Below are 27,742 nucleotides of genomic sequence, written 5' to 3'. Positions count from 1 at the left end.
AGATGTTGAACGGGTGCTGGGGGGAGACTGTCTCAGAGCACGAGAGGAACTAAAACAAGCCAGTCAGATCTTCTAAGAAAGGCAAGTATCTGTGTGAGCAGACTACCAGCTATAATTAGGACTACTATAGATGTCCGTCTTTATGTGTTGACGCGAGAAAAGCCATCATACCGAGAGTACTACGTTGGTTTAGGATATATTGTTATTCACCGATTTCAAGTGATTCTATGAGCACAGTACTACATCAGTTGAGATACATCGTGTTGAAGAGCTGCTGTTTCTGTCGACCAAGCGGGACGTCTTTCTATGTGTTCTCAACTCTTGTTGTGTCTCTACTCTCTATCATACAGGATGGATTAGACTAGAGTAGAGTAGAGTAGAACAGAATATAGTAGAAAACAGTAGAATAGAGTAGAATAGAAAACAGTAGAGTAGAATAGAGTAGAAAACAGTAGAATAGAGTAGTATAATAGAAAACAGTAGAGTAGAATAGAAAACAGTAGAGTAGAATAGAGTAGAAAACAGTAGAATAGAGTAGTATAATAGAAAACAGTAGAGTAGAATAGAAAACAGTAGAATAGAGTAGAATAGAAAACAGTAGAATACAGTAGAATAGAAAACAGTAGAGTAGAAAATAAAACAGTAGAATAGAGTAGAATAGAATCGAATAGAAAACAGTAGAATATAGTAGAGTAGAACACAGTAGAATAGAGTAGAGTAGAAAACAGTAGAGTAGAATAGAAAACAGTAGAATAGAGTAGAATAGAAAACAGTAGAGTAGAATAGAACACAGTAGAGTAGAATAGAAAACAGTAGAGTAGAATAGAAAACAGTAGAATAGAAAACAGTAGAATAGAGTAGAATAGAAAACAGTAGAATAGAAAACAGTAGAATAGAGTAGAATAGAAAACAGTAGAATAGAGTAGAATAGAAAACAGTAGAGTAGAATAGAAAACAGTAGAATAGAATAGAATAGAAAACAGTAGAGTAGAAAAGAAAACAGTAGAATAGAGTAGAATAGAAAACAGTAGAGTAGAATAGAAAACAGTAGAGTAGAATAGAAAACAGTAGAATAGAGTAGAATAGAAAACAGTAGAATAGAGTAGAATAGAAAACAGTAGAATAGAAAACAGTAGAGTAGAATAGAAAACAGTAGAATAGAGTAGAATAGAAAACAGTAGAATAGAGTAGAATAGAAAACAGTAGAATAGAGTAGAAAAGAAAACAGTAGAATAGAGTAGAATAGAAAACAGTAGAGTAGAAAAGAAAACAGTAGAATAGAGTAGAATAGAAAACAGTAGAATAGAATAGAATAGAAAACAGTAGAGTAGAGTAGAATGTAAAACAGTAGAATAGAGTAGAATAGAAAACAGTAGAGTAGAATAGAAAACAGTAGAATAGAGTAGAATAGAAAACAGTAGAATAGAGTAGAATAGAAAACAGTAGAATAGCTTTATTTGATTTAAGGTTGATGGTGTTGTTTCTATACAGGATGGCTGTTATTGATGCAGTGCTGGATCGTCTGCTAGATGGACTCCTGGGTCTGGGTCGTCTCCTGTCTCCTCTCTGCTCCCTCTTTGTTCTCCTCCAGCTCTCGGCTCTGGTTGTCCTCCTCCTCCTGTCCCTCCGTGTCGTCTGTCTGCTGTGGAGCCATGCTCAGTTCACCAGACGTCTCCGGTGCTTCAGTAAGCCCCCCACACAAAACTGGCTAATGGGACACCTAGGAGAGGTGAGAAAGCACTCTGTGTGTGTGTGTGTGTGTGTGTGTGTGTGTGTGTGTGTGTGTGTGTGTGTGTGTGTGTGTGTGTGTGTGTGTACAGACTGAATTAATGGATGGAATTGATAGGACCCCTACACTACAACCTGCATGTTGAGCTGAAAAAAAATTGACTTTGGTTAATAAAGCTAATTATTTTAAAGCTAATTAATTTAAACGTATGTTGCTCCAGGGAAAGGAAATATTTTTTTTGTGAATTCAGTGGATGTTTTAAGTCTCAGTGACCACCATTTTGTATTAGACTAGTGAAGCTGACTGTTAGGCAACAGTGCTTTGTTTACAGGAAAAGGTTCTTCCTGTGGTTCAGAAGTGTAAGCTACTGTAAGTGTCCCTTCCACCACAAACACTGAAAACTAAAGTCAGTCTTTACAACTCTGGTTGTCAACACTGAACACTAGTCAGTCTTTACAACTCTAGTTGTCAACACTGAAAACTAGTCAGACTTTTACAATTCTAGTTGTCAACACTGAAAACTAAAGTCAGACTTTACAATTCTAGTTGTCAACACTGAAAACTAAAGTAAGTCTTTTACAACTCCAGTTGTCAACAGTGAAAACTAAAGTCTGTCTTTACAACTGCAGTCGTCCTGCCCTTTACAGTACAATACATCTCCTTCTAAAGTCTTTATTGGCAACTCATTCCACACCACTCTCTCCCAGCCTGTGGTTATGAAGGAGTAGCTTTGTATCAGTCCTGCGGTTGTTTCAGCAGTGTGTTTTTGTGACACCCGGAACTGGATATTGCACACGGAAGTTTGGTTTCAGCAATAGTACAGCATGAAACATTACCTTCAAATTTCCCAATGCTGGAGGAACCCCCCCCCCCCCCCCCCCAGCCTCCCTAATGTTGCCTTCACTGTAGGCCTTTCTTTGTTTCACTCATGAAATATAATATCTTTATCTTTCATATATTATAAACAAAATGTGTGTGTGTGTCTGCGTGTGCGCATGCGTGCGTGTTTCTACCTACGTGTGTGTTTGTGTGTGTGTGTGTGTGTCTGTGTCTGTGTCTGTGTCTGTGTCTGTGTGTGTGTGCGTCTGTGTGTGTGTGTGTGTGTGTGTGTGTAGATGCGGAGCACGGAGGAGGGCCTGCAGGCGGTAGATCAGCTGGTAAGAACCTACAGCCACTCCTGCTCCTGGTTTCTGGGCCCCTTCTACTCCCTGGTACGACTCTTCCACCCTGACTACATCAAGCCTCTGCTGCTGGCACCAGGTACATAAATCTTTCCCTCCTGGGTCCTGTTCATTAGGGCACCAAACTGAAGAAAACCAACTGAAACCGGGGAGGGACTAACTGGAATTGTCCAATAAGAAGTGCTAATTTTCATTTCCCATTGCTAAATGTTTCAAAACGTTTTTACTTGTGTGCCCTAATGAACAGTGTGCCCTGTATACAGAACACCACTTCATTTAGTCCAGAGGCCCACATTTCACATATTTGTCTACTTTGGGGTGACAAAGTCTAACAACGATTTTCAGTAAGGTCCATGTCTGTGGGTAATATTTACAGATCACACATTTCATGTTAGCATGCTGGGTATTAATATACAACAGAGTATTGTGATATCTTATAGATCACACATTTCATGTTAGCATGCTGGTTATTAATATACAACAGAGTATTGTGATATCTTACAGATCACACATTTCATGTTAGCATGCTGGGTATTAATATACAACAGAGTATTGTGATATCTTACAGATCACACATTTCATGTTAGCATGCTGGGTATTAATATACAACAGAGTATTGTGATATCTTACAGATCACACCTTTCATGTCAGCATGCTGGGTATTAATATACAACAGAGCATTGTGACAACTATAAAAACAACAGATCTGGATCTCTTCAACTTATTTCCATGACCAACTTCCCTAAAACAAGTATTGTGTTCTGCTATTTGAAACACTGTTATTTCAATGGTGAATCAGTCGAGGTAAATCATCAGATACAACAGACAAAAATGGACCAATCCCTTGGTTTTTAACCTAACATCCATCCAATAGGAGGATCCATTGCTGTTTGATACAGTCATTTTCAATGAGCATGTGAACGTTCCAACTTCTCTTCAACATTCTTTAATCAGCCTTCAAACATTTTAGACTCACATTCAACAAGATATATAAATGTGTGAAAAACTATTTGTTTTGGAGCGGTTATATATGAATTTGATCAGGGGCTTGAATACCATCAAAGCTTTGCCACTATAAAGTGGATCCATTTTTCCACTGGCCCATAGACTAATAGGCTGTCTGTCGTAGCCGCGGCAACATGTTTTGAGTAAGGGGGGTGCTGATCGCTCCCATACACTCACCCGTCCTGCTCACCCAAGCTCCCATTAGGCCTACAGACATGACTGCCTACAAAAACACACTGATAGGATACACAAACAGGACAAGCTACATTTTTTTTGCCAAATCACGACAGCCTTATCACACATTCAAAATGTACTGATTGATTAAAGTAGGGAAATGTGTGTTCCAATCACGAGCTCAAGTTTTGGAATAAAATATGCATCTCGTCTAGTTTTGGCTTTTTTTACTAACTGCTAGTGTGTCATTTAGAACAGGTTATAACCCCCCTAACTGCTAGTGTGTCATTTAGAACAGGTTATAACCCCCCTAACTGCTAGTGTGTCATTTAGAACAGGTTATAACCCCCCTAACTGCTAGTGTGTCATTTAGAACAGGTTATAACCCCCCTAACTGCTAGTGTGTCATTTAGAACAGGTTATAACCCCCCTAACTGCCAGTGTGTCATTTAGAACAGGTTATAACCCCCCTAACTGCCAGTGTCATTTAGAACAGGTTATAACCCCCCCTAACTCCCAGTGTGTCATTTAGAACAGGTTATAACCCCCCCCCCCCTAACTGGAATAGGTTATAACCCCCCTAACAACAATGAAACACAGGACATACCAAGAAGCTCTCTTTTCCTAACAAAGGAACACTGGCTTTTAAAGCTGCAGAAGGAGTCGGTAATTGCAGACAGCTGTATCTCCTGATGAGAGGGTGGGGTCAGAGCTCCAATCATCAATGGGGCCAACCAAACACCTGCTTAGAATTTCAGGAAGCCATCCTGAAACACACATACAAACACACCCACAACACAGAAACTGGGGAATGTACCAACCCCCCTAACTGCTAGTGTCTCATTTAGAATAGGTTATAACCCCCCTAACTGCTAGTGTGTCATTTAGAACAGGTTATAACCCCCCTAACTGCTAGTGTGTCATTTAGAATAGGTTATAACCCCCCTAACTGCTAGTGTGTCATTTAGAACAGGTTATAACCCCCCTAACTGCTAGTGTGTCATTTAGAATAGGCTATAACCCCCCCTAACTGCTATTGTGTCATTTAGAATAGGTTATAACCCCCCCTAACTGCTATTGTGTCATTTAGAATAGGTTATAACCCCCCCTAACTGCTATTGTGTCATTTAGAATAGGCTATAACCCCCCCCCCCTAACTGCTAGTGTGTCATTTAGAATGAGTTAAAACCCCCCTAACTGCTAGATTGTCATTTAGAACAGGTTATAACCCCCCTAACTGCCAGTGTGTCATTTAGAACAGGTTATAACCCCCCTAACTGCTAGATTGTCATTTAGAACAGGTTATAACCCCCCTAACTGCCAGTGTGTCATTTAGAACAGGTTATAACCTCCCTAACTGCTAGTGTGTCATTTAGAATGAGTTATAACCCCTCTAACTGCTAGTGTGTCATTTAGAATGAGTTAAAACCCCCCTAACTGCTAGTGTGTCATTTAGAATGAGTTAAAACCCCCCTAACTGCTAGTGTGTCATTTAGAATGAGTTAAAACCCCCCTAACTGCTAGTGTGTCATTTAGAATGAGTTAAACCCCCCTAACTGCTAGTGTGTCATTTAGAATGAGTTATAACCCCCCTAACTGCTAGTTTGTCATTGAGAACAGGTTGCTAGTGTGAACAGTGATGTCGATGAGAAAAACACACTTGTTTCGGGAGCGCGAGTTGTGGCTCAATTGACTCTTGCAGGCCTTCATTTAGCAAATTAGGTAGGCTACCTCACATCTCAATTAGGCTTAAGTGTTTGTCGGTTTAGACAGAGAAGATAGGTCTAAACATTTGGTTGTCTATTGTGCTACCTGGATCTAGTGTGCTAGCTAGCCAGTGTGTTTACAGTTTAGTTAATTTGTCATGAGAAAAAGACTTGTGGAAAAAAGAACTCCCTTGCATGGTTTTACCATCTCACCACCAGGTGGTGCTGCCGCACCCTCTGCACCCCTTCTTCCTGCTGCCATGCTGTCTGCTTTTCTCCCTAGCAAAGTAAATGAGAAAAACACACTTGTTACAGTTACACACTCACTACAGTGACTATTTTTCTGAATTGCCTTCACCATTTGTCCATTCTTGCAGCTTCCATCACAGTCAAAGATGAGCTGTTCTATGGGTTCCTGAGACCATGGCTGGGTAAGTACAAAACATGAACACCTTTCATTTACTTTTCCCAGGACTATACAATACACTCTCAAATCAAATCCTCTCTCACAGTCACAGTAATATTTCCTATACCATATACAGTACTTTCAGATCCTCTGTCCTTGTTACAGTAATATGTCCTATACCATATACAGTACTTTCAGATCCTCTGTCCTAGTGACAGTTACAGTAACATGTCCTATACCATATACAGTACTTTAGAATCCTCTATCCTAGTCAAAGTTACAGTAATATTTTCTATACTATATAGGGTACTCTCAGACCCTCTGTCCTAGTGACAGTTACAGTATCATTTCCTGTACTATATACAGTACTTTAGAATCCTCTATCCTAGTCAAAGTTACAGAAATATTTCCTATACTATATACAGTACTTTCAGACTGTCTATCCTGGTCACAGTTACAGTAATATTGTCATACAGGACAGAGTCTTCTCCTGAGTAACGGAGAGGACTGGTCTCGTCGTAGACGTCTACTCACTCCTGCATTCCACTTCGACATCCTCAAGAACTATGTGAAGATCTTCAACCACTCCTCCGACGTCATGCATGTGAGTCTATGGAGCAACAGCAGCCATTACGTGGGTTCAACCACTCCTCCGATATCATGCATGTGAGTCTATGGAGCAACAGCAGCCATTACGTGGGTTCAACCACTTCTCCGATATCATGCATGTGAGTCTATGGAGCAACAGCAGCGATTACGTGGGTTCAACCACTTCTCCGATATCATGCATGTGAGTCTATGGAGCAACAGCCGCGATTACGTGGGTTCAACCACTTCTCCGACATCATGCATGTGAGTCTATGGAGCAACAGCCGCGATTACATGGGTTCATTTGAGTAGCAATCAAGTAAACTAATTTGGCCGGTAACGTTAAATATGTTAGAGAAACAAGGTGTATAGTTTACAAGTTCTTTTTTGCAGCAGCAGCTTCTCTGTTTTTAAACTGCCCTGTTTAAGTATTGTGATAGTGAAGCATTTTTACTTCTTTTGGCTCTATACTTGAACACTTTGGATCCATATCGGGTGAAGCGTTTAGAAATTACAGCAGTTTTTGTACATAGTCCTCCCATTTTAGGGGAGCAAACTAGTAAAAAGTGAAGTATTTGGTCCCGTATTCATAACACGCAATGACTACATCAAATTAGTTGGATGCATTTGCTTTTTCTTTTGGTTGGGTTTCAGATTATTTTGTGCCCAATAGAAATGAATGGTAAATAATATATTGTATCATTTTGTGGTCACTTTTGTTGTATATAAGAATAGAACATGTTTCTAAACACTTCTACATGAGTGTAGAAGCTTTGCCACAGTTACAAAAAAGGGACATTTAGGAACGTTTACATGTCTACGCTTTTGCAATTTGTGAGAGCAAATTATTGTTTTTAAACTTATTCATTGATACAGTGTGTCAGACAGAGGCGGCTGGTGGGAAGAGCTATGTCGATTCCATTCCAGCCAATACAATGAGCCCGTCCTCCTATAGCTCCTCCCACCAGCCTCACCTGGTGTAAGAGGTAGTGTGACGAGGTAGACAACAAAAATGTCTCCCATATAGAGTTAGTTGGAGGACTCATCATGGACATAACCCGTTTTAGCATGTACATTGCCATTGAGGGATTCCACCATTTTAAAGAAGTGAACTTGGTGGGGATTCCTATTAGTTCTAAGTGATCAGCCAAATATCAGAGCATTGTCGCCTGGTTGCATTGTTTGTAAATGGCTTTAAGCTATATCACTGCTATCTAGTGGCCACAATAAATGAATGACACAAGATATGATTCAGGACTCCAGCACTGCAGGTGGCTGTAAATCACTAATATTAGCTTTATGCTTTTTAAAAACACTAAGAAATAAGAAAATGGACTACTTCAAAATGGAGATAGCCGCAGTGACGCTGCCCGTGCTGTCACAGACACCTTAATGGGACAGATACAAAGAAGACTCCTCTAACTCTTTGGTCTCTCCCCTGTTGGTTGGCGTCAGTCTAAGTGGCGCCGCCTGGTGGCCGAGGGAGAGAGCCACCAGGACATGTTCAGTCACATCAGCCTGATGACTCTGGACAGTCTGCTCAGATGTACCTTCAGCTACAACAGCAACTGCCAGGAGTGAGTAGTCCATGTTTAATATGACTGATACAGAAGCAGTGAGTAGTCTATGTTTAATATGACTGATACAGAAGTAGTGAGTAGTCTATATTTAATATGACTGATACAGAAGCAGTGAGTAGTCTATGTTTAATATGACTGATACAGAAGTAGTGAGTAGTCTATATTTAATATGACTGATACAGAAGTAGTGAGTAGTCTATATTTAATATGACTGATACAGAAGTAGTGAGTAGTCTATGTTTAATATGACTGATACAGAAGCAGTGAGTAGCCTTGTACCTCTGTTACTGACTGAGACAAGAGCCCTGTAACCTTCTACCTCTGTTACTGAGACAAGAGCCCTGTAACCTTCTACCTCTGTTACTGAGACAAGAGCCCTGTAACCTTCTACCTCTGATACTGAGACAAGAGCCCTGTAACCTTCTACCTCTGTTACTGACTGAGACAAGAGCCCTGTAACCTTCTACCTCTGTTACTGACTGAGACAAGAGCCCTGTAACCTTCTACCTCTGTTACTGACTGAGACAAGAGCCCTGTAACCTTCTACCTCTGTTACTGACTGAGACAAGAGCCCTGTAACCTTCTACCTCTGTTACTGACTGAGACAAGAGCCCTGTAACCTTCTACCTCTGTTCCTGACTGAGACAAGAGTCCATCTCACTACACTTCTATTCTATAAGATCAGAGTTGTATTCCAGGCTGTAATATAAGGCTGTCATATACGTGATATTTACTGTACTGTGGAAGGACGACCTCAAGTGACCTCAAGGACACATTATTTCCAGGTGTTGTGTGTTGTATGTTGCAGCATTTTGGCCAGTCTTTCTTAGCAGGGCACGTTAATGTGTTTCATCTATTGGTTTATACAGCTCATCCTCAAATACAACTGTTTAGTACAGCAGATCCTATCTTTCACTGTCCTCTACCCTCCTCCTCTATCTATCTCTGTCTCCATACTCCCCTCTACCCTCCTCCTCTATCTAACTCTGTCTCCATACTCCCCTCTACCCTCCTCCTCTATCTAACTCTGTCTCCATACTCACCTCTACCCTCCCTCCTCTATCTAACTCTGTCTCCATACTCCCCTCTGCCCTCCCTCCTCTATCTATCTCTGTCTCCATACTCACCTCTACCCTCCTCCTCTATCTAACTCTGTCTCCATACTCCCCTCTACCCTCCTCCTCTATCTAACTCTGTCTCCATACTCCCCTCTACCCTCCTCCTCTATCTATCTCTGTCTCTATCCTCCCCTCTACCCTCCTCCTCTATCTAACTCTGTCTCCATACTCCCCTCTACCCTCCCTCCTCTATCTAACTCTGTCTCCATACTCCCCTCTGCCCTCCCTCCTCTATCTATCTCTGTCTCCATACTCCCCTCTACCCTCCTCCTCTATCTAACTCTGTCTCCATACTCCCCTCTGCCCTCCTCCTCTATCTATCTCTGTCTCCATACTCCCCTCTGCCCTCCTCCTCTATCTAACTCTGTCTCCATACTCCCCTCTGCCCTCCTCCTCTATCTAACTCTGTCTCCATACTCCCCTCTGCCCTCCCTCCTCTATCTATCTCTGTCTCCATACTCCCCTCTGCCCTCCCTCCTCTATCTAACTCTGTCTCCATACTCCCCTCTGCCCTCCCTCCTCTATCTATCTCTGTCTCCATACTCCCCTCTGCCCTCCCTCCTCTATCTATCTCTGTCTCCATACTCCCCTCTGCCCTCCCTCCTCTAACTATCTCTGTCTCCATACTCCCCTCTACCCTCCTCCTCTATCTAACTCTGTCTCCATACTCCCCTCTGCCCTCCTCCTCTATCTATCTCTGTCTCCATACTCCCCTCTGCCCTCCTCCTCTATCTAACTCTGTCTCCATACTCCCCTCTGCCCTCCTCCTCTATCTAACTCTGTCTCCATACTCCCCTCTGCCCTCCCTCCTCTATCTATCTCTGTCTCCATACTCCCCTCTGCCCTCCCTCCTCTATCTAACTCTGTCTCCATACTCCCCTCTGCCCTCCCTCCTCTATCTATCTCTGTCTCCATACTCCCCTCTGCCCTCCCTCCTCTATCTATCTCTGTCTCCATACTCCCCTCTGCCCTCCCTCCTCTAACTATCTCTGTCTCCATACTCCCCTCTGCCCTCCCTCCTCTATCTAACTCTGTCTCCATACTCCCCTCTGCCCTCCCTCCTCTATCTATCTCTGTCTCCATACTCCCCTCTGCCCTCCCTCCTCTATCTAACTCTGTCTCCATACTCCCCTCTACCCTCCCTCCTCTATCTAACTCTGTCTCTATCCTCCCCTCTGCCCTCCTCCTCTATCTAACTCTGTCTCCATACTCCCCTCTACCCTCCTCCTCTATCTAACTCTGTCTCCATACTCCCCTCTACCCTCCTCCTCTATCTATCTCTGTCTCTATCCTCCCCTCTACCCTCCTCCTCTATCTAACTCTGTCTCCATACTCCCCTCTACCCTCCCTCCTCTATCTAACTCTGTCTCCATACTCCCCTCTGCCCTCCCTCCTCTATCTATCTCTGTCTCCATACTCCCCTCTACCCTCCTCTTCTATCTAACTCTGTCTCCATACTCCCCTCTACCCTCCTCCTCTATCTAACTCTGTCTCCATACTCCCCTCTGCCCTCCTCCTCTATCTAACTCTGTCTCCATACTCCCCTCTACCCTCCTCCTCTATCTATCTCTGTCTCTATCCTCCCCTCTGCCCTCCCTCCTCTATCTAACTCTGTCTCCATACTCCCCTCTACCCTCCTCCTCTATCTATCTCTGTCTCTATCCTCCCCTCTGCCCTCCCTCCTCTATCTATCTCTGTCTCCATACTCCCCTCTGCCCTCCCTCCTCTATCTATCTCTGTCTCCATACTCCCCTCTGCCCTCCCTCCTCTATCTAACTCTGTCTCCATACTCCCCTCTGCCCTCCTCCTCTATCTAACTCTGTCTCCATACTCCCCTCTACCCTCCCTCCTCTATCTAACTCTGTCTCTATCCTCCCCTCTGCCCTCCTCCTCTATCTAACTCTGTCTCCATACTCCCCTCTACCCTCCTCCTCTATCTAACTCTGTCTCCATACTCACCTCTACCCTCCTCCTCTATCTAACTCTGTCTCCATACTCCCCTCTACCCTCCTCCTCTATCTAACTCTGTCTCTATCCTCCCCTCTGCCCTCCCTCCTCTAACTATCTCTGTCTCCATACTCCCCTCTGCCCTCCCTCCTCTATCTAACTCTGTCTCCATACTCCCCTCTGCCCTCCCTCCTCTATCTATCTCTGTCTCCATACTCCCCTCTGCCCTCCCTCCTCTATCTAACTCTGTCTCCATACTCCCCTCTACCCTCCCTCCTCTATCTAACTCTGTCTCTATCCTCCCCTCTGCCCTCCTCCTCTATCTAACTCTGTCTCCATACTCCCCTCTACCCTCCTCCTCTATCTAACTCTGTCTCCATACTCCCCTCTACCCTCCTCCTCTATCTATCTCTGTCTCTATCCTCCCCTCTACCCTCCTCCTCTATCTAACTCTGTCTCCATACTCCCCTCTACCCTCCCTCCTCTATCTAACTCTGTCTCCATACTCCCCTCTGCCCTCCCTCCTCTATCTATCTCTGTCTCCATACTCCCCTCTACCCTCCTCTTCTATCTAACTCTGTCTCCATACTCCCCTCTACCCTCCTCCTCTATCTAACTCTGTCTCCATACTCCCCTCTGCCCTCCTCCTCTATCTAACTCTGTCTCCATACTCCCCTCTACCCTCCTCCTCTATCTATCTCTGTCTCTATCCTCCCCTCTGCCCTCCCTCCTCTATCTAACTCTGTCTCCATACTCCCCTCTACCCTCCTCCTCTATCTATCTCTGTCTCTATCCTCCCCTCTGCCCTCCCTCCTCTATCTATCTCTGTCTCCATACTCCCCTCTGCCCTCCCTCCTCTATCTATCTCTGTCTCCATACTCCCCTCTGCCCTCCCTCCTCTATCTAACTCTGTCTCCATACTCCCCTCTGCCCTCCTCCTCTATCTAACTCTGTCTCCATACTCCCCTCTACCCTCCCTCCTCTATCTAACTCTGTCTCTATCCTCCCCTCTGCCCTCCTCCTCTATCTAACTCTGTCTCCATACTCCCCTCTACCCTCCTCCTCTATCTAACTCTGTCTCCATACTCACCTCTACCCTCCTCCTCTATCTAACTCTGTCTCCATACTCCCCTCTACCCTCCTCCTCTATCTAACTCTGTCTCTATCCTCCCCTCTGCCCTCCTCCTCTATCTAACTCTGTCTCCATACTCCCCTCTGCCCTCCTCCTCTATCTAACTCTGTCTCCATACTCCCCTCTACCCTCCTCCTCTATCTAACTCTGTCTCCATACTCCCCTCTACCCTCCTCCTCTATCTAACTCTGTCTCCATACTCACCTCTACCCTCCTCCTCTATCTATCTCTGTCTCCATACTCCCCTCTACCCTCCTCCTCTATCTAACTCTGTCTCCATACTCCCCTCTACCCTCCTCCTCTATCTAACTCTGTCTCCATACTCACCTCTACCCTCCTCCTCTATCTATCTCTGTCTCCATACTCCCCTCTACCCTCCTCCTCTATCTAACTCTGTCTCCATACTCACCTCTACCCTCCTCCTCTATCTATCTCTGTCTCCATACTCCCCTCTACCCTCCTCCTCTATCTAACTCTGTCTCCATACTCCCCTCTACCCTCCTCCTCTATCTATCTCTGTCTCCATACTCCCCTCTGCCCTCCTCCTCTAACTAACTCTGTCTCCATACTCCCCTCTACCCTCCCTCCTCTATCTAACTCTGTCTCCATACTCCCCTCTGCCCTCCTCCTCTAACTAACTCTGTCTCCATACTCCCCTCTGCCCTCCTCCTCTAACTAACTCTGTCTCCATACTCCCCTCTACCCTCCTCCTATATCTAACTCTGTCTCCATACTCCCCTCTACCCTCCTCCTCTATCTAACTCTGTCTCCATACTCCCCTCTGCCCTCCTCCTCTAACTAACTCTGTCTCCATACTCCCCTCTGCCCTCCTCCTCTAACTAACTCTGTCTCCATACTCCCCTCTGCCCTCCTCTATCTAACTCTGTCTCCATACTCCCCTCTGCCCTCCTCCTCTATCTAACTCTGTCTCCATACTCCCCTCTACCCTCCTCCTCTATCTAACTCTATCTAACTCTGTCTCCATACTCCCCTCTATCTAACTCTATCTAACTCTGTCTCCATACTCCCCTCTACCCTCCTCCTCTATCTAACTCTATCTAACTCTGTCTCCATACTCCCCTCTACCCTCCTCCTCTATCTAACTCTGTCTCCATACTCCCCTCTACCCTCCTCCTCTATCTATCTCTGTCTCCATACTCCCCTCTACCCTCCTCCTCTATCTAACTCTATCTAACTCTGTCTCCATACTCCCCTCTACCCTCCTCCTCTATCTAACTCTATCTAACTCTGTCTCCATACTCCCCTCTGCCCTCCTCCTCTATCTATCTCTGTCTCCATACTCCCCTCTACCCTCCTCCTCTATCTATCTCTGTCTCCATACTCCCCTCTGCCCTCCTCCTCTATCTCTGTCTCTATCCTCCCCTCTGCCCTCCTCCTCTATCTATCTCTGTCTAACTCTGTCTCCATACTCCCCTCTACCCTCCTCCTCTATCTAACTCTATCTAACTCTGTCTCCATACTCCCCTCTACCCTCCTCCTCTATCTAACTCTGTCTAACTCTGTCTCCATACTCCCCTCTGCCCTCCTCCTCTATCTAACTCTGTCTCCATACTCCCCTCTACCCTCCCTCCTCTATCTAACTCTGTCTCCATACTCCCCTCTGCCCTCCTCCTCTATCTATCTCTGTCTCCATACTCCCCTCTACCCTCCTCCTCTATCTAACTCTGTCTCCATACTCCCCTCTACCCTCCTCCTCTATCTAACTCTGTCTCCATACTCCCCTCTACCCTCCTCCTCTATCTAACTCTGTCTCCATACTCCCCTCTACCCTCCTCCTCTATCTAACTCTGTCTCCATACTCCCCTCTACCCTCCTCCTCTATCTAACTCTGTCTCCATACTCCCCTCTACCCTCCTCCTCTATCTAACTCTGTCTCCATACTCACCTCTACCCTCCTCCTCTATCTAACTCTGTCTACTCCCCTCTACCCTCCTCCTCTATCTAACTCTGTCTAACTCTGTCTCCATACTCCCCTCTACCCTCCTCCTCTATCTAACTCTAATGTCTGATGGCTCCTTTCGTCCAGGAGCTCCAGTGAGTACATAGCAGCCATTTTTGAGCTGAGCACCTTGGTGATCGAGCGGAGAGGACGTATCCTGCACCACTGGGACTGGCTGTACTGGAAGTCCCCAGAGGGACAGCGCTTCAAACAGGCCTGCAGTGTAGTACACAGGTAGGAATTGGCTGAAGATGTTCCTGAAATTCTGAGGTTTTCCTGAAATTCCTTTTGGAAGATTCCTGGAAGCTGGAAATCCAAGATTCCTCCAAACAGGATTTCTGGAATACTTGGGAATTTTCAGAAAGTTACTCAAATTCTTACAACCCTATACACAGGTTCACCAGGACTGTTGTCCAGGAGCGCAGAGCACAGCTTCTCCACCAGGGGGAGCCAGAGAGCCACACTGACAACACAGGAGGGGAGGAGAAGAGGAAAAGAGTAGCAGACTTCATTGATTTGTTACTGCTGTCAAAGGATGAGGAAGGCCATGGTCTCACAGATGAGGAGATAAAAGCAGAGGCAGACACTTTCATGTTTGGAGGTGATCCTCGAGTGTTTAGATCCACCCTATCCTTTACTACTGTATTTAACCTGGCAGTATATCCTGTCATGAACTACTGTATTTACCTTGGCAGTATATCCTATCACAAATACTGTATTTACCTTGGCAGTATATCCTATCACAAACTACTGTATTTACCATGGCAGTATATCCTATCATAAACTACTGTATTTTACCCTGGCAGTATATCCTATCACAACTACTGTATTTACACTGGCAGTATATCCTATCATAAACTACTGTATTTACCTTGGCAGTATATCCTATCATAAATACTTTATTTACCCTGGCAGTATATCCTATCATAAACTACTGTATTTACCCTGGCAGTATATCCTATCATGAACTACTGTATTTAACCTGGTAGTATATCCTAACATAAACTACTGTATTTAACCTGCCAGTATATCCTAACATAAACTACTGTATTTACCCTGGCAGTATATCCTATCATAAACTACTGTATTTACCCTGGCAGTATATCCTATCATAAACTACTGTATTTACCCTGGCAGTATATCCTATCACAACTACTGTATTTAACCTGGCAGTATATCCTATCATAAACTACTGTATTTACCCTGGCAGTATATCCTATCACAACTACTGTATTTACCTTGGCAGTATATCCTATCACAAATACTGTATTTACCTTGGCAGTATATCCTATCATAAACTACTGTATTTTACCCTGGCAGTATATCCTATCACAAATACTGTATTTACCTTGGCAGTATATCCTATCACAAATACTGTATTTACCCTGGCAGTATATCCTATCATAAACTACTGTATTTTACCCTGGCAGTATATCCTATCACAACTACTGTATTTACACTGGCAGTATATCCTATCATAAACTACTGTATTTACCTTGGCAGTATATCCTATCATAAACTACTGTATTTACCTTGGCAGTATATCCTATCATAAATACTTTATTTACCCTGGCAGTATATCCTATCATAAACTACTGTATTTACCCTGGCAGTATATCCTATCACAAACTACTGTATTTACCTTGGCAGTATATCCTATCATAAATACTTTATTTACCCTGGCAGTATATCCTATCATAAACTACTGTATTTACCCTGGCAGTATATCCTATCACAAACTACTGTATTTACCTTGGCAGTATATCCTATCATAAATACTTTATTTACCTTGGCAGTATATCCTATCATAAATACTTTATTTACCCTGGCAGTATATCCTATCATAAACTACTGTATTTACCTTGGCAGTATATCCTATCATAAATACTTTATTTACCCTGGCAGTATATCCTATCATAAACTACTGTATTTTACCCTGGCAGTATATCCTATCACAACTACTGTATTTACACTGGCAGTATATCCTATCATAAACTACTGTATTTACCTTGGCAGTATATCCTATCATAAATACTTTATTTACCCTGGCAGTATATCCTATCATAAACTACTGTATTTACCCTGGCAGTATATCCTATCATGAACTACTGTATTTACCCTGGCAGTATATCCTAACATAAACTACTGTATTTAACCTGGCAGTATATCCTATCATAAACTACTGTATTTAACCTGGCAGTATATCCTAACATAAACTACTGTATTTAACCTGCCAGTATATCCTAACATAAACTACTGTATTTACCCTGGCAGTATATCCTATCATAAACTACTGTATTTACCCTGGCAGTATATCCTATCACAACTACTGTATTTACCCTGGCAGTATATCCTATCATAAACTACTGTATTTAACCTGGCAGTATATCCTATCATAAACTACTGTATTTACCCTGGCAGTATATCCTATCACAACTACTGTATTTACACTGGCAGTATATTCTATCATAAACTACTGTATTTACCCTGGCAGTATATCCTATCACAACTACTGTATTTACCCTGGCAGTATATCCTATCACAACTATTGTATTTAACCTGGCAGTATATTCTATCACAACTACTGTATTTAACCTGCCAGTATTTCCTATCACAAATACTGTATTTAACCTGGCAGTATATCCTATCACAAATACTTTATTTACCCTGGCAGTATATCCTATCATGAACTACTGTATTTAACCTGGCAGTATATCCTAACATAAACTACTGTATTTAACCTGGCAGTATATCCTATCATAAACTACTGTATTTAACCTGGCAGTATATCCTAACATAAACTACTGTATTTAACCTGGCAGTATATCCTAACATAAACTACTGTATTTACCCTGGCAGTATATCCTATCATAAACTACTGTATATAACCTGGCAGTATATCCTGTCATGAACTACTGTATTTACCCTGGCAGTATATCCTATCATAAACTACTGTATTTAACCTGGCAGTATATCCTAACATAAACTACTGTATTTACCCTGGCAGTATATCCTATCATAAACTACTGTATTTACCCTGGCAGTATATCCTATCATAAACTACTGTATTTAACCTGGCAGTATATCCTAACATAAACTACTGTATATACACTGGCAGTATATCCTATCATAAACTACTGTATATAACCTGGCAGTATATCCTGTCATGAACTACTGTATTTACCCTGGCAGTATATCCTATCATAAACTACTGTATATAACCTGGCAGTATATCCTGTCATGAACTACTGTATTTACCCTGGCAGTATATCCTGTCATAAACTACTGTATTTACCCTGGCAGTATATCCTGTCATAAACTACTGTATTTACCCTGGCAGTATATCCTATCATAAACTACTTAATTTGAGACTTTATTCTCTCTCAGGTCATGACACCACGGCCAGCGGGATCAGCTGGGTTCTGTATAACCTGTCTCAGCATCAGGACTACCAGGACCGCTGTAGAGCCGAGGTCAACGACCTGCTACAAGACCGAAAGACAGAGGACTTAAACTGGTCAGCACCTGTCTGTCCGTCTGTCTGTCTGTCCGTCTGTCCGTCTGTCTGTCTGTCTGTCTGTCTGTCTTTGTTTCTGTCAGGGGGATGGGTTATACTACAGGGTGAGGGGGACGGTTCATACCACAGGGTGAGGGGAGGGGGACGGGTCATACCACAGGGCGAGGGGAGGGGGACGGGTCATACCACAGGGCGAGGGGAGGGGGACGGGTCATACCACAGGGCGAGGGGAGGGGGACGGGTCATACCACAGGGCGAGGGGAAGGGGACGGGTCATACCACAGGGCGAGGGGAGGGGGACGGGTCATACCACAGGGCGAGGGGAGGGGGACGGGTCATACCACAGGGCGAGGGGAGGGGGACGGGTTATACCACAGGGCGAGGGGAGGGGGACGGGTCATACCACAGGGCGAGGGGAGGGGGACGGGTCATACCACAGGGCGAGGGGAGGGGGACGGGTCATACCACAGGGCGAGGGGAGGGGGACGGGTCATACCACAGGGCGAGGGGAGGGGGACGGGTCATACCACAGGGCGAGGGGAGGGGGACGGGTTATACCACAGGGTGAGGGGAGGGGGACGGGTCATACCACAGGGCGAGGGGAGGGGGACGGGTCATACCACAGGGTGAGGGGAGGGGGACGGGTTATACCACAGGGCGAGGGGAGGGGGACGGGTCATACCACAGGGCGAGGGGAGGGGGACGGGTCATACCACAGGGCGAGGGGAGGGGGACGGGTCATACCACAGGGGGGGGGGGACGGGTCATACCACAGGGGGAGGGGAGGGGGACGGGTCATACCACAGGGCGAGGGGAGGGGGACGGGTCATACCACAGGGCGAGGGGAGGGGGACGGGTCATACCACAGGGCGAGGGGAGGGGGACGGGTCATACCACAGGGCGAGGGGAGGGGGACGGGTCATACCACAGGGCGAGGGGAGGGGGACGGGTCATACCACAGGGCGAGGGGGCCGGGTCAAGTCTGGTATCTCTGTAGTCCAAGACTCCCAAAACAGACCAGTCCTTTCTGTATGTGTGAATGATCCATAAAAGAGTGGTGTGTTGTGTTTCTGTAGGGAGGACCTGAGCAGCCTCCCCTTCACCACCATGTGTATCAAAGAGTCTCTGAGACTGCACTCCCCCGTGTCTGCTGTCACCAGACGATACACTAAGGACATCACGGTGCCAGGTGGACGGGTCATACCACAGGGTGAGGGGAAGGGGATGGGTCATACCACAAGGTGAGGGGAAGGGGATGGGTCATACCACAAGGTGAGGGGAAGGGGATGGGTCATACCACAAGGTGAGGGAAGGGGGACGGGTCATACCACAGGGTGAGGGGAGGGGGACGGGTCATACCACAGGGTGAGGGGAAGGGGACGGGTCATACCACAAGGTGAGGGGAAGGGGATGGGTCATACCACAAGGTGAGGGGAAGGGGACGGGTCATACCACAGGGTGAGGGAAGGGGGACGGGTCATACCACAGGGTGAGGGGAAGGGGACGGGTCATACCACAGGGTGAGGGGAGGGGGACGGGTCATACCACAGGGTGAGGGGAAGGGGATGGGTCATACCACAGGGTGAGGGGAAGGGGATGGGTCATACCACAGGGTGAGGGGAAGGGGACGGGTCATACCACAGGGTGAGGGGAAGGGGATGGGTCATACCACAGGGTGAGGGGAAGGGGATGGGTCATACCACAGGGTGAGGGCAGGTGATGGGTCATACCACAGGGTGAGGGGAAGGGGATGGGTCATACCACAGGGTGAGGGGAAGGGGATGGGTCATACCACAGGGTGAGGGCAGGTGATGGGTCATACCACAGGGTGAGGGGAAGGGGATGGGTCATACCACAAGGTGAGGGGAAGGGGACGGGTCATACCACAAGGTGAGGGGAAGGGGATGGGTCATACCACAGGGTGAGGGCAGGTGATGGGTCATACCACAGGGTGAGGGGAAGGGGATGGGTCATACCACAAGGTGAGGGGAAGGGGACGGGTCATACCACAAGGTGAGGGGAAGGGGACGGGTCATACCACAGGGTGAGGGGAAGGGGATGGGTCATACCACAAGGTGAGGGGAAGGGGATGGGTCATACCACAAGGTGAGGGGAAGGGGACGGGTCATACCACAGGGTGAGGGGAAGGGGATGGGTCATACCACAAGGTGAGGGGAAGGGGATGGGTCATACCACAAGGTGAGGGGAAGGGGACGGGTCATACCACAGGGTGAGGGGAAGGGGATGGGTCATACCACAGGGTGAGGGCAGGGGGACGGGTCATACCACAGGGCGAGGGCAGGGGGACGGGTCATACCACAGGGTGAGGGCAGGGGGACGGGTCATACCACAGGGTGAGGGGAAGGGGATGGGTCATACCACAGGGCGAGGGCAGGTGGATGGGTCATACCACAGGGTGTATGTGGGTATATTTGCATATTTAAATACATTAACATAAAGGGGAGGAACAGGGCTACAACCACCAAACACTTTCTCTGTGTACCCTACCTGCTCTGTCTACCCTACCTGCTCTGTCTACCCTACCTACCCTACCTGCTCTGTCTACCCTACTTACCCTACCTGCTCTGTCTACCCTACCTGCTCTGTCTACCCTACCTACCCTACCTGCTCTGTCTACCCTACCTGCTCTGTCTACCCTACCTACCCTACCTGCTCTGTCTACCCTACCCTACCTGCTCTGTCTACCCTACCTGCTCTGTCTACCCTACCTACCCTACCTGCTCTGTCTACCCTACCTGCTCTGTCTACCCTACCTACCCTACCTGCTCTGTCCACCCTACCTGCTCTGTCTACCCTACCTGCTCTGTCTAGCCTACCTACCCTACTTGCTCTGTCTACCCTACCTGCTCTGTCTACCCTACCTACCCTACCTGCTCTGTCTACCCTACCTGATCTGTCTACCCTACCTACCCTACCTGCTCTGTCTACCCTACCTTCTCTGTCTACCCTACCTGCTCTGTTTACCCTACCTGCTCTGTCTACCCTACCTGTTCTGTGTACCCTACCTGCTCTGTCTACCCTACCTACCCTACCTGCTCTGTCTACCCTACCTACCCTACCTGCTCTGTCTACCCTACCTGCTCTGTCTACCCTACCTACCCTACCTGCTCTGTCTACCCTACCTACCCTACCTACCCTACCTGCTCTGTCTACCCTACCTGATCTGTCTACCCTACCTGCTCTGTCTACCCTACCTACCCTACCTACCCTACCTGCTCTGTCTACCCTACCTACCCTACCTGCTCTGTCTACCCTACCTACCCTACCTGCTCTGTTTACCCTACCTGCTCTGTCTACCCTACCTACCCTACCTGCTCTGTCTACCCTACCTACACTACCTACCCTACCTGCTCTGTCTACCCTACCTACCCTACCTGCTCTGTCTACCCTACCTACCCTACCTGCTCTGTCTACCCTACCTACCCTACCTGCTCTGTCTACCCTACCTACCCTACCTGCTCTGTCTACCCTACCTGCTCTGTCTACCCTACCTACCCTACCTGTTCTGTCTACCCTACCTACCCTACCTACCCTACCTGCTCTGTCTACCCTACATACCCTACCTGCTCTGTCCACCCTACCTGCTCTGTCTACCCTACCTACCCTACCTGCTCTGTCTACCCTACCTGCTCTGTCTACCCTACCTGCTCTGTTTACCCTACCTGCTCTGTCTACCCTACCTACCCTACCTGCTCTGTCTACCCTACCTACCCTACCTGCTCTGTCTACCCTACCTGCTCTGTCTACCCTACCTACCCTACCTGCTCTGTCTACCCTACCTTCTCTGTCTACCCTACCTACCCTACCTGCTCTGTCTACCCTACCTGCTCTGTCTACCCTACCTTCTCTGTCTACCCTACCTACCCTACCTGCTCTGTCTACCCTACCTGCTCTGTCTACCCTACCTACCCTACCTGCTCTGTCTACCCTACGTGCTCTGTCTACCCTACCTACCCTACCTTCTCTGTCCACCCTACCTGCTCTGTCTACCCTACCTGCTCTGTCTAGCCTACCTACCCTACTTGCTCTGTCTACCCTACCTGCTCTGTCTACCCTACCTACCCTACCTGCTCTGTCTACCCTACCTGATCTGTCTACCCTACCTGCTCTGTCTACCCTACCTTCTGTCTACCCTACCTGCTCTGTTTACCCTACCTGCTCTGTCTACCCTACCTGTTCTGTGTACCCTACCTGCTCTGTCTACCCTACCTACCCTACCTGCTCTGTCTACCCTACCTACCCTACCTGCTCTGTCTACCCTACCTGCTCTGTCTACCCTACCTACCCTACCTGCTCTGTCTACCCTACCTACCCTACCTACCCTACCTGCTCTGTCTACCCTACCTGATCTGTTTACCCTACCTGCTCTGTCTACCCTACCTACCCTACCTACCCTACCTGCTCTGTCTACCCTACCTACCCTACCTGCTCTGTCTACCCTACCTGCTCTGTTTACCCTACCTGCTCTGTCTACCCTACCTACCCTACCTGCTCTGTCTACCCTACCTACCCTACCTGCTCTGTCTACCCTACCTGCTCTGTCTACCCTACCTGTTCTGTCTACCCTACCTGCTCTGTCTACCCTACCTGCTCTGTCTACCCTACCTACCCTACCTGCTCTGTCTACCCTACCTGCTCTGTCTACCCTACCTACCCTACCTGTTCTGTCTACCCTACCTACCCTACCTACCCTACCTGCTCTGTCTACCCTACCTACCCTACCTGCTCTGTCTACCCTACCTACCCTACCTGCTCTGTCCACCCTACCTGCTCTGTCTACCCTACCTACCCTACCTGCTCTGTCTACCCTACCTGCTCTGTCTACCCTACCTGCTCTGTCTACCCTACCTGCTCTGTTTACCCTACCTGCTCTGTCTACCCTACCTACCCTACCTGCTCTGTCTACCCTACCTACCCTACCTGCTCTGTCTACCCTACCTGCTCTGTCTACCCTACCTACCCTACCTGCTCTGTATACCCTACCTTCTCTGTCTACCCTACCTACCCTACCTGCTCTGTCTACCCTACCTGCTCTGTCTACCCTACCTACCCTACCTGCTCTGTCTACCCTACCTGCTCTGTCTACCCTACCTGCTCTGTTTACCCTACCTGCTCTGTCTACCCTACCTACCCTACCTGCTCTCTCTACCCTACCTACCCTACCTGCTCTGTTTACCCTACCTGCTCTGTCTACCCTACCTACCCTACCTGCTCTGTCTACCATACCTACCCTACCTGCTCTGTCTACCCTACCTGCTCTGTCTACCCTACCTGCTCTGTCTACCTCATGAATTACTGTTGTTGTCACGTTCTCTTGCATAATTCAACAAACGTGTCATTAGCAGTATACACTCTGATTAGAAATCAACACACTTGGGTCTAGATTACACCTATCTAAACATGCTTTACTTAAACAATACGAGTGTTCATTTTCCGAAGATGCTTTCATTTCAGCGGCTCTAATTTGTAAACATTTCAACTATATTAAATTGTAACTTTTTTAAATTCCACGAAAAATGTATTCTCTTTCTTATGACATACACTACCAGTCAAAAGTTTGAACAGACCTACTCAATCAAGGGTTTTTCTTTATTTTTACTATTTTCTACATTGTAGAATAGACTGAAGACATCAACATTTTGAAATAACACATGTGGAATCATGTAGTAACCAAAAAAAGTGTTAAATAAATCAAAATATATTTTATATTTGAGTTTCTTCAAAGTAGCCACCCTTTGCCTTGATGACAGTTTTTTTGCACACGCTTGGCATTCTCTCAACCAGCTTCATGAGGTAGTCACCTGGAATGCATTTCAATTAACAGGTGTGCCTTGTTAAAAGTGAATTTGTGGAATTCCTTTCCTTAATGCGTTTGAGCCAATCAGTTGTGTTGTAACAAGGTAGGGGTGGTATACAGAAGATAGCCCTATTTGGTAAAAGACCAAGTCCTTTTTATGGCAAGAACAGCTCAAATAAGCAAAGAGGGAAAACCCTGTAATGAGTAGGTGTGACCAAACTTTTGACTGGTACTGTACGTGTGGAGACGATGCGTTAAATCCCTGACGAAGCTTTAGCGTTCTTATAGACTAAACGGAAAGGCAACGTAAACACAGGAAATAGATAGCTGAACGAGACAGATCCTCAGGAGGGCGGAGCATGTGCATTGCTAATACTAATGTCTTTTGTCTAATGTCTTTTTGCTACCTCAGGTAGCATCTGTCTGGTGAGCATCTATGGGACCCATCACAACCCTGAGATCTGGCCTGACCCAGACGTTAGTACAGTTTACAACATCTACACTCAGGGCTCTGACGAGCTCCTAATATCCTCTCACAGTGCCGCTGACAGGCTCACTTTAGGCTGATGGCATTTCACTCTTCTCCTCTCCAGGTCTACAACCCCATGCGCTTTGACCCTGAGAACTCAAAGGACCGTTCATCCCATGCCTTCATACCCTTCTCTTCAGGACCTAGGTATGGATTCTAATTTACATTATCTTTATACACATCGTCATCACAGCCCAGGCATAACACAGCCTAATGTTTATAACCTGTTCCCTGATCCGTTTGTGCTGACATGACAGTCCAAACAGATCCGGAGACCAGTATTAACCGTCACCGATCATTCTGTGCTATAGGAACTGTATAGGTCAGAAGTTTGCCATGGCAGAGCTGCGTGTGGTGGTGGCGCTGACCTTGAGGAGGTTCCGTTTGACCCCTGGGGGGGTGGAGGTGAGGAGGCTACCCCAGCTGGTGCTCAGGGCCGAGGGGGGGCTGTGGCTGACGCTGGAGACCCTAGACACCCCCCAGGACTAACCCCTGACCTCCATCTCTTACCTCTATGGATCAGTCATAGAGAAACTGCTTTCATGATTTTACTGTATAAACATACACTGAGTATACGAAACGTTAAGAACACCTTAACACAGTAAAATCATAGGCCTAAAGCCGACAAATAAAAACAGTCAAATCATAGGCCTAAAGCCGACAAATAAAAACAGTCAAATTATAGGCCTAAAGCCGACAAATAAAAACAGTCAAATTATAGGCCTAAAGCCGACAAATAAAAACAGTCAAATTATAGGCCTAAAGCCGACAAATAAAAACAGTCAAATCATAGGCCTAAAGCCGACAAATAAAAACAGTCAAATCATAGGCCTAAAGCCGACAAATAAAAACAGTCAAATCATAGTTCTAAAGCGACAAAATAAAAGACAAATAAAAACAGTAAAACATCCTGATGAAAGTGCAGGTTCTCATGAATCTCTCTACTCAGCCTCTCTCTCTGTCTTGACTTGAGCTATGACTCAACGTTGTCAGGACAGAGAAACCACATACATGCTCTTTGTTCTCTCAGTTGGATAGAAAATAAACCGGTACTTGTTGTTTCTCACAAGTGTATCAGGTTGTGAACTCTGCAAATAACGTTTCCACTCCGGGAAGGAGAACGGTAAATGACTGTAATACATGCATTAATATGAATGTAACCACATGACGGGATGAACGGTACATCTACTATGCCTACTGGCTACATATATAATGGAGAATTGAACAAAACAAACAATCGAAGAGCACACAATTCACAACAATGAAAGTGCAAGAATTGCCAGGAGACAACAGAGGGGACATTCTGGAGGGCTGAGAGCATGCATTCTGGAGAGCTGAGAGCAGAGGGAACATTCTGGAGAGCTGAGAGCATGCATTCTGGAGAGCTGAGAGCAGAGGGGACATTCTGGAGAGCTGAGAGCATGCATTCTGGAGAGCTGAGAGCAGAGGGGACATTCTGGAGAGCTGAGAGCATGCATTCTGGAGAGAGACGCCCATATCTTCGCCACACATCCCTCCCCTTCTTCTTGTTGCATCATTTTAAATTAGTCTCAAAGACACATTCGCTTCACACCTTTGAGATGTTTTTCACTGGCAGCCACAACTCAATAATCAGCTAGGCCTATTGCCATAGGCTACCTGCCGCTTATGATGCTCTGTGGCTAAGTTAAGCTCTCTGGTAAAGTATTTTGAATTATTTTATTTAGACAGGAGTAATTCTATAATGTTGGTAAAACATCAACTACTTTAGGGGAAGCCAGCATCTGAACAGTGCACCGTGCACCCGCTAACTTTCCTTTCTAATTCGCAAGTGGCTGAAACCAGAGATAAATACAGTATATATAATGACGAGATGCTGATGTCTCCGCCCTAACAATGTGAGTCGTCCCAAAGGCGGGATTGTAGGCTACAAGCTTAGGTCTGCATATCATACCCATAGAAACGCATTGGGTTAATTTAGGATATATTTTGGCGAGAGGGAGCCCTCTCGCTTCCCCTAATCCTCTGTGCTGAAACTAGAGAGAGAAACAGCGCCCCTCTGTTTCCTGAGGTGTAGACCATGTATCTGATGCTATCTGGCAGGAAAAAGTACTACATGCCATACTCCTTTTGTCCAGACAGCATCATTTACAGAGACAGAGGGACGCTTTTTCGCTCGCTCGAATGCTTTATCTGAGATTGATGCCTCTTATTGTCGGCGCGCGTCTTGGTCAAATAAATGTTCAATATTTATATATTTTATTTGGACGGGCAAGGAGGTAGGTAGGGCGGGCCAGCCCCCCTAGTTCCCGCCCATAACGCCTACCGCCCATAACGTTCCAGGCGCACCGGTTTGTGTCAAGAAGTGCAACTCTGCTGGGTTTTTCAGGCTCAACAGTTTCCCGTGTGTATCAACAATGGCCCATCACCCAAAGGACATCCAACCAACTTGAGAACAACTGGGAGAAGCATAGGGTGGTACTGTAGGTAGCCTAGCGCTTAAGAGCATTGGGCCAGTAACTGAAAGGTCACTGGTTTGAATCCCCGAGCTGACTAGGGGATAAATCTGTCGATGTGCCCTTGATCAAGGCACTTATCTCAAGTCGCTCTGGATAAGAGCGTCTGCTAAAGTGTAAAATGGGCCAGCATCCCTGTAGAACACTTTCGACACTTTGTAGAGTCCATGCACAAAGATTTTAAGCTGTTCTGAGGGCAAAAGGGGGGGCAACTCAATATCAGGAAGGTGTTCCTAATGTTCTATCCACTCAGTGTACGTCAGCTGAAGCATGTATTAGAACATAAATATATATAGAAACATTTCAATGCACGGTGAATGTAGGTCGGCCTACTGAATGTATGTGAACATAAATTCATTAAGTACTTTTTCATCTGAATTGTTAATGTGATTTTTGTAAGCTATTTTTCTGCAGTGTGCGTGCATTGTTATTTTGAGATTCAATAAACATAGCCTTGATGAGTACTGTGCTAGCATGTGAACCAGACACCTCTGCTCTGATCTGTCTTTACTCGTTTTGAATAAGAGATTTCCCTCCTTGAATAAGTTGGCGAATATATCAGGTATTTGCCAGTGTTACATGATTCAATTATAGTGTCAATGGCAGTTTACCAGGGAGAGCTTGAGTAGAAATGTGTTGCACTCTCATCAACACAGTGGTGGATACTGGGGCGGCAGGTAGCCTAGTGGTTAGAGGGGGCGGCAGGTAGCCTCGTGGTTAGAGGGGGCGGCAGGTAGCCTCGTGGTTAGAGGGGGCGGCAGGTAGCCTAGTGGTTAGAGGGGGCGGCAGGTAGCCTCGTGGTTAGAGGGGGCGGCAGGTAGCCTAGTGGTTAGAGGGGGGGGCAGGTAGCCTAGTGG

The 27,742-nt window shown here is 46.2% G+C and overlaps 1 protein-coding gene across 2 annotated transcripts; it reads left to right on the top strand.

The window, feature by feature from the left end:
• LOC120041254 (cytochrome P450 4F3-like) lies at positions 1-26,970 on the top strand. Of its 2 annotated transcripts, XM_038986191.1 has the most exons (13): positions 1-81; positions 1,492-1,729; positions 2,845-2,989; positions 6,173-6,226; positions 6,678-6,805; positions 8,245-8,366; positions 14,614-14,760; positions 14,922-15,127; positions 17,914-18,043; positions 19,120-19,253; positions 24,274-24,338; positions 24,455-24,537; positions 24,702-26,970. In XM_038986191.1, exons 2-13 carry the CDS (start codon positions 1,493-1,495, stop codon positions 24,877-24,879), a joined length of 1,629 nt encoding a protein of 542 aa, XP_038842119.1. In that variant the 5' UTR covers positions 1-81; position 1,492; the 3' UTR covers positions 24,880-26,970. The 2 variants fall into 2 exon arrangements, 1 of the variants encoding a protein (XP_038842119.1); XR_005475867.1 differs by lacking the exon at positions 24,274-24,338 and having other exon boundaries at positions 24,702-24,818.
• Positions 26,971-27,742: the final 772 nt, after the last annotated feature.

The sequence above is a fragment of the Salvelinus namaycush genome, unplaced genomic scaffold, assembly GCF_016432855.1.
Source record: "Salvelinus namaycush isolate Seneca unplaced genomic scaffold, SaNama_1.0 Scaffold425, whole genome shotgun sequence".
NCBI lineage: Eukaryota > Metazoa > Chordata > Actinopteri > Salmoniformes > Salmonidae > Salvelinus > Salvelinus namaycush.
Note: the sequence above shows the minus strand (reverse complement) of the source record. Positions and strands in the feature narration are given on the sequence as shown.

Coding starts and splice junctions, on each gene's coding strand:
- LOC120041254 (XM_038986191.1), top strand. CDS start 1,493: ATGGCTGTTATTGATGCAGTGCTGGATCGTCTGCTAGATGGACTCCTG. Junction 1,730..2,844: donor TAATGGGACACCTAGGAGAG/GTGAGAAAGCAC, acceptor GTGTGTGTGTAG/ATGCGGAGCACGGAGGAGGG. Junction 24,538..24,701: donor CCCTTCTCTTCAGGACCTAG/GTATGGATTCTA, acceptor TCTGTGCTATAG/GAACTGTATAGGTCAGAAGT.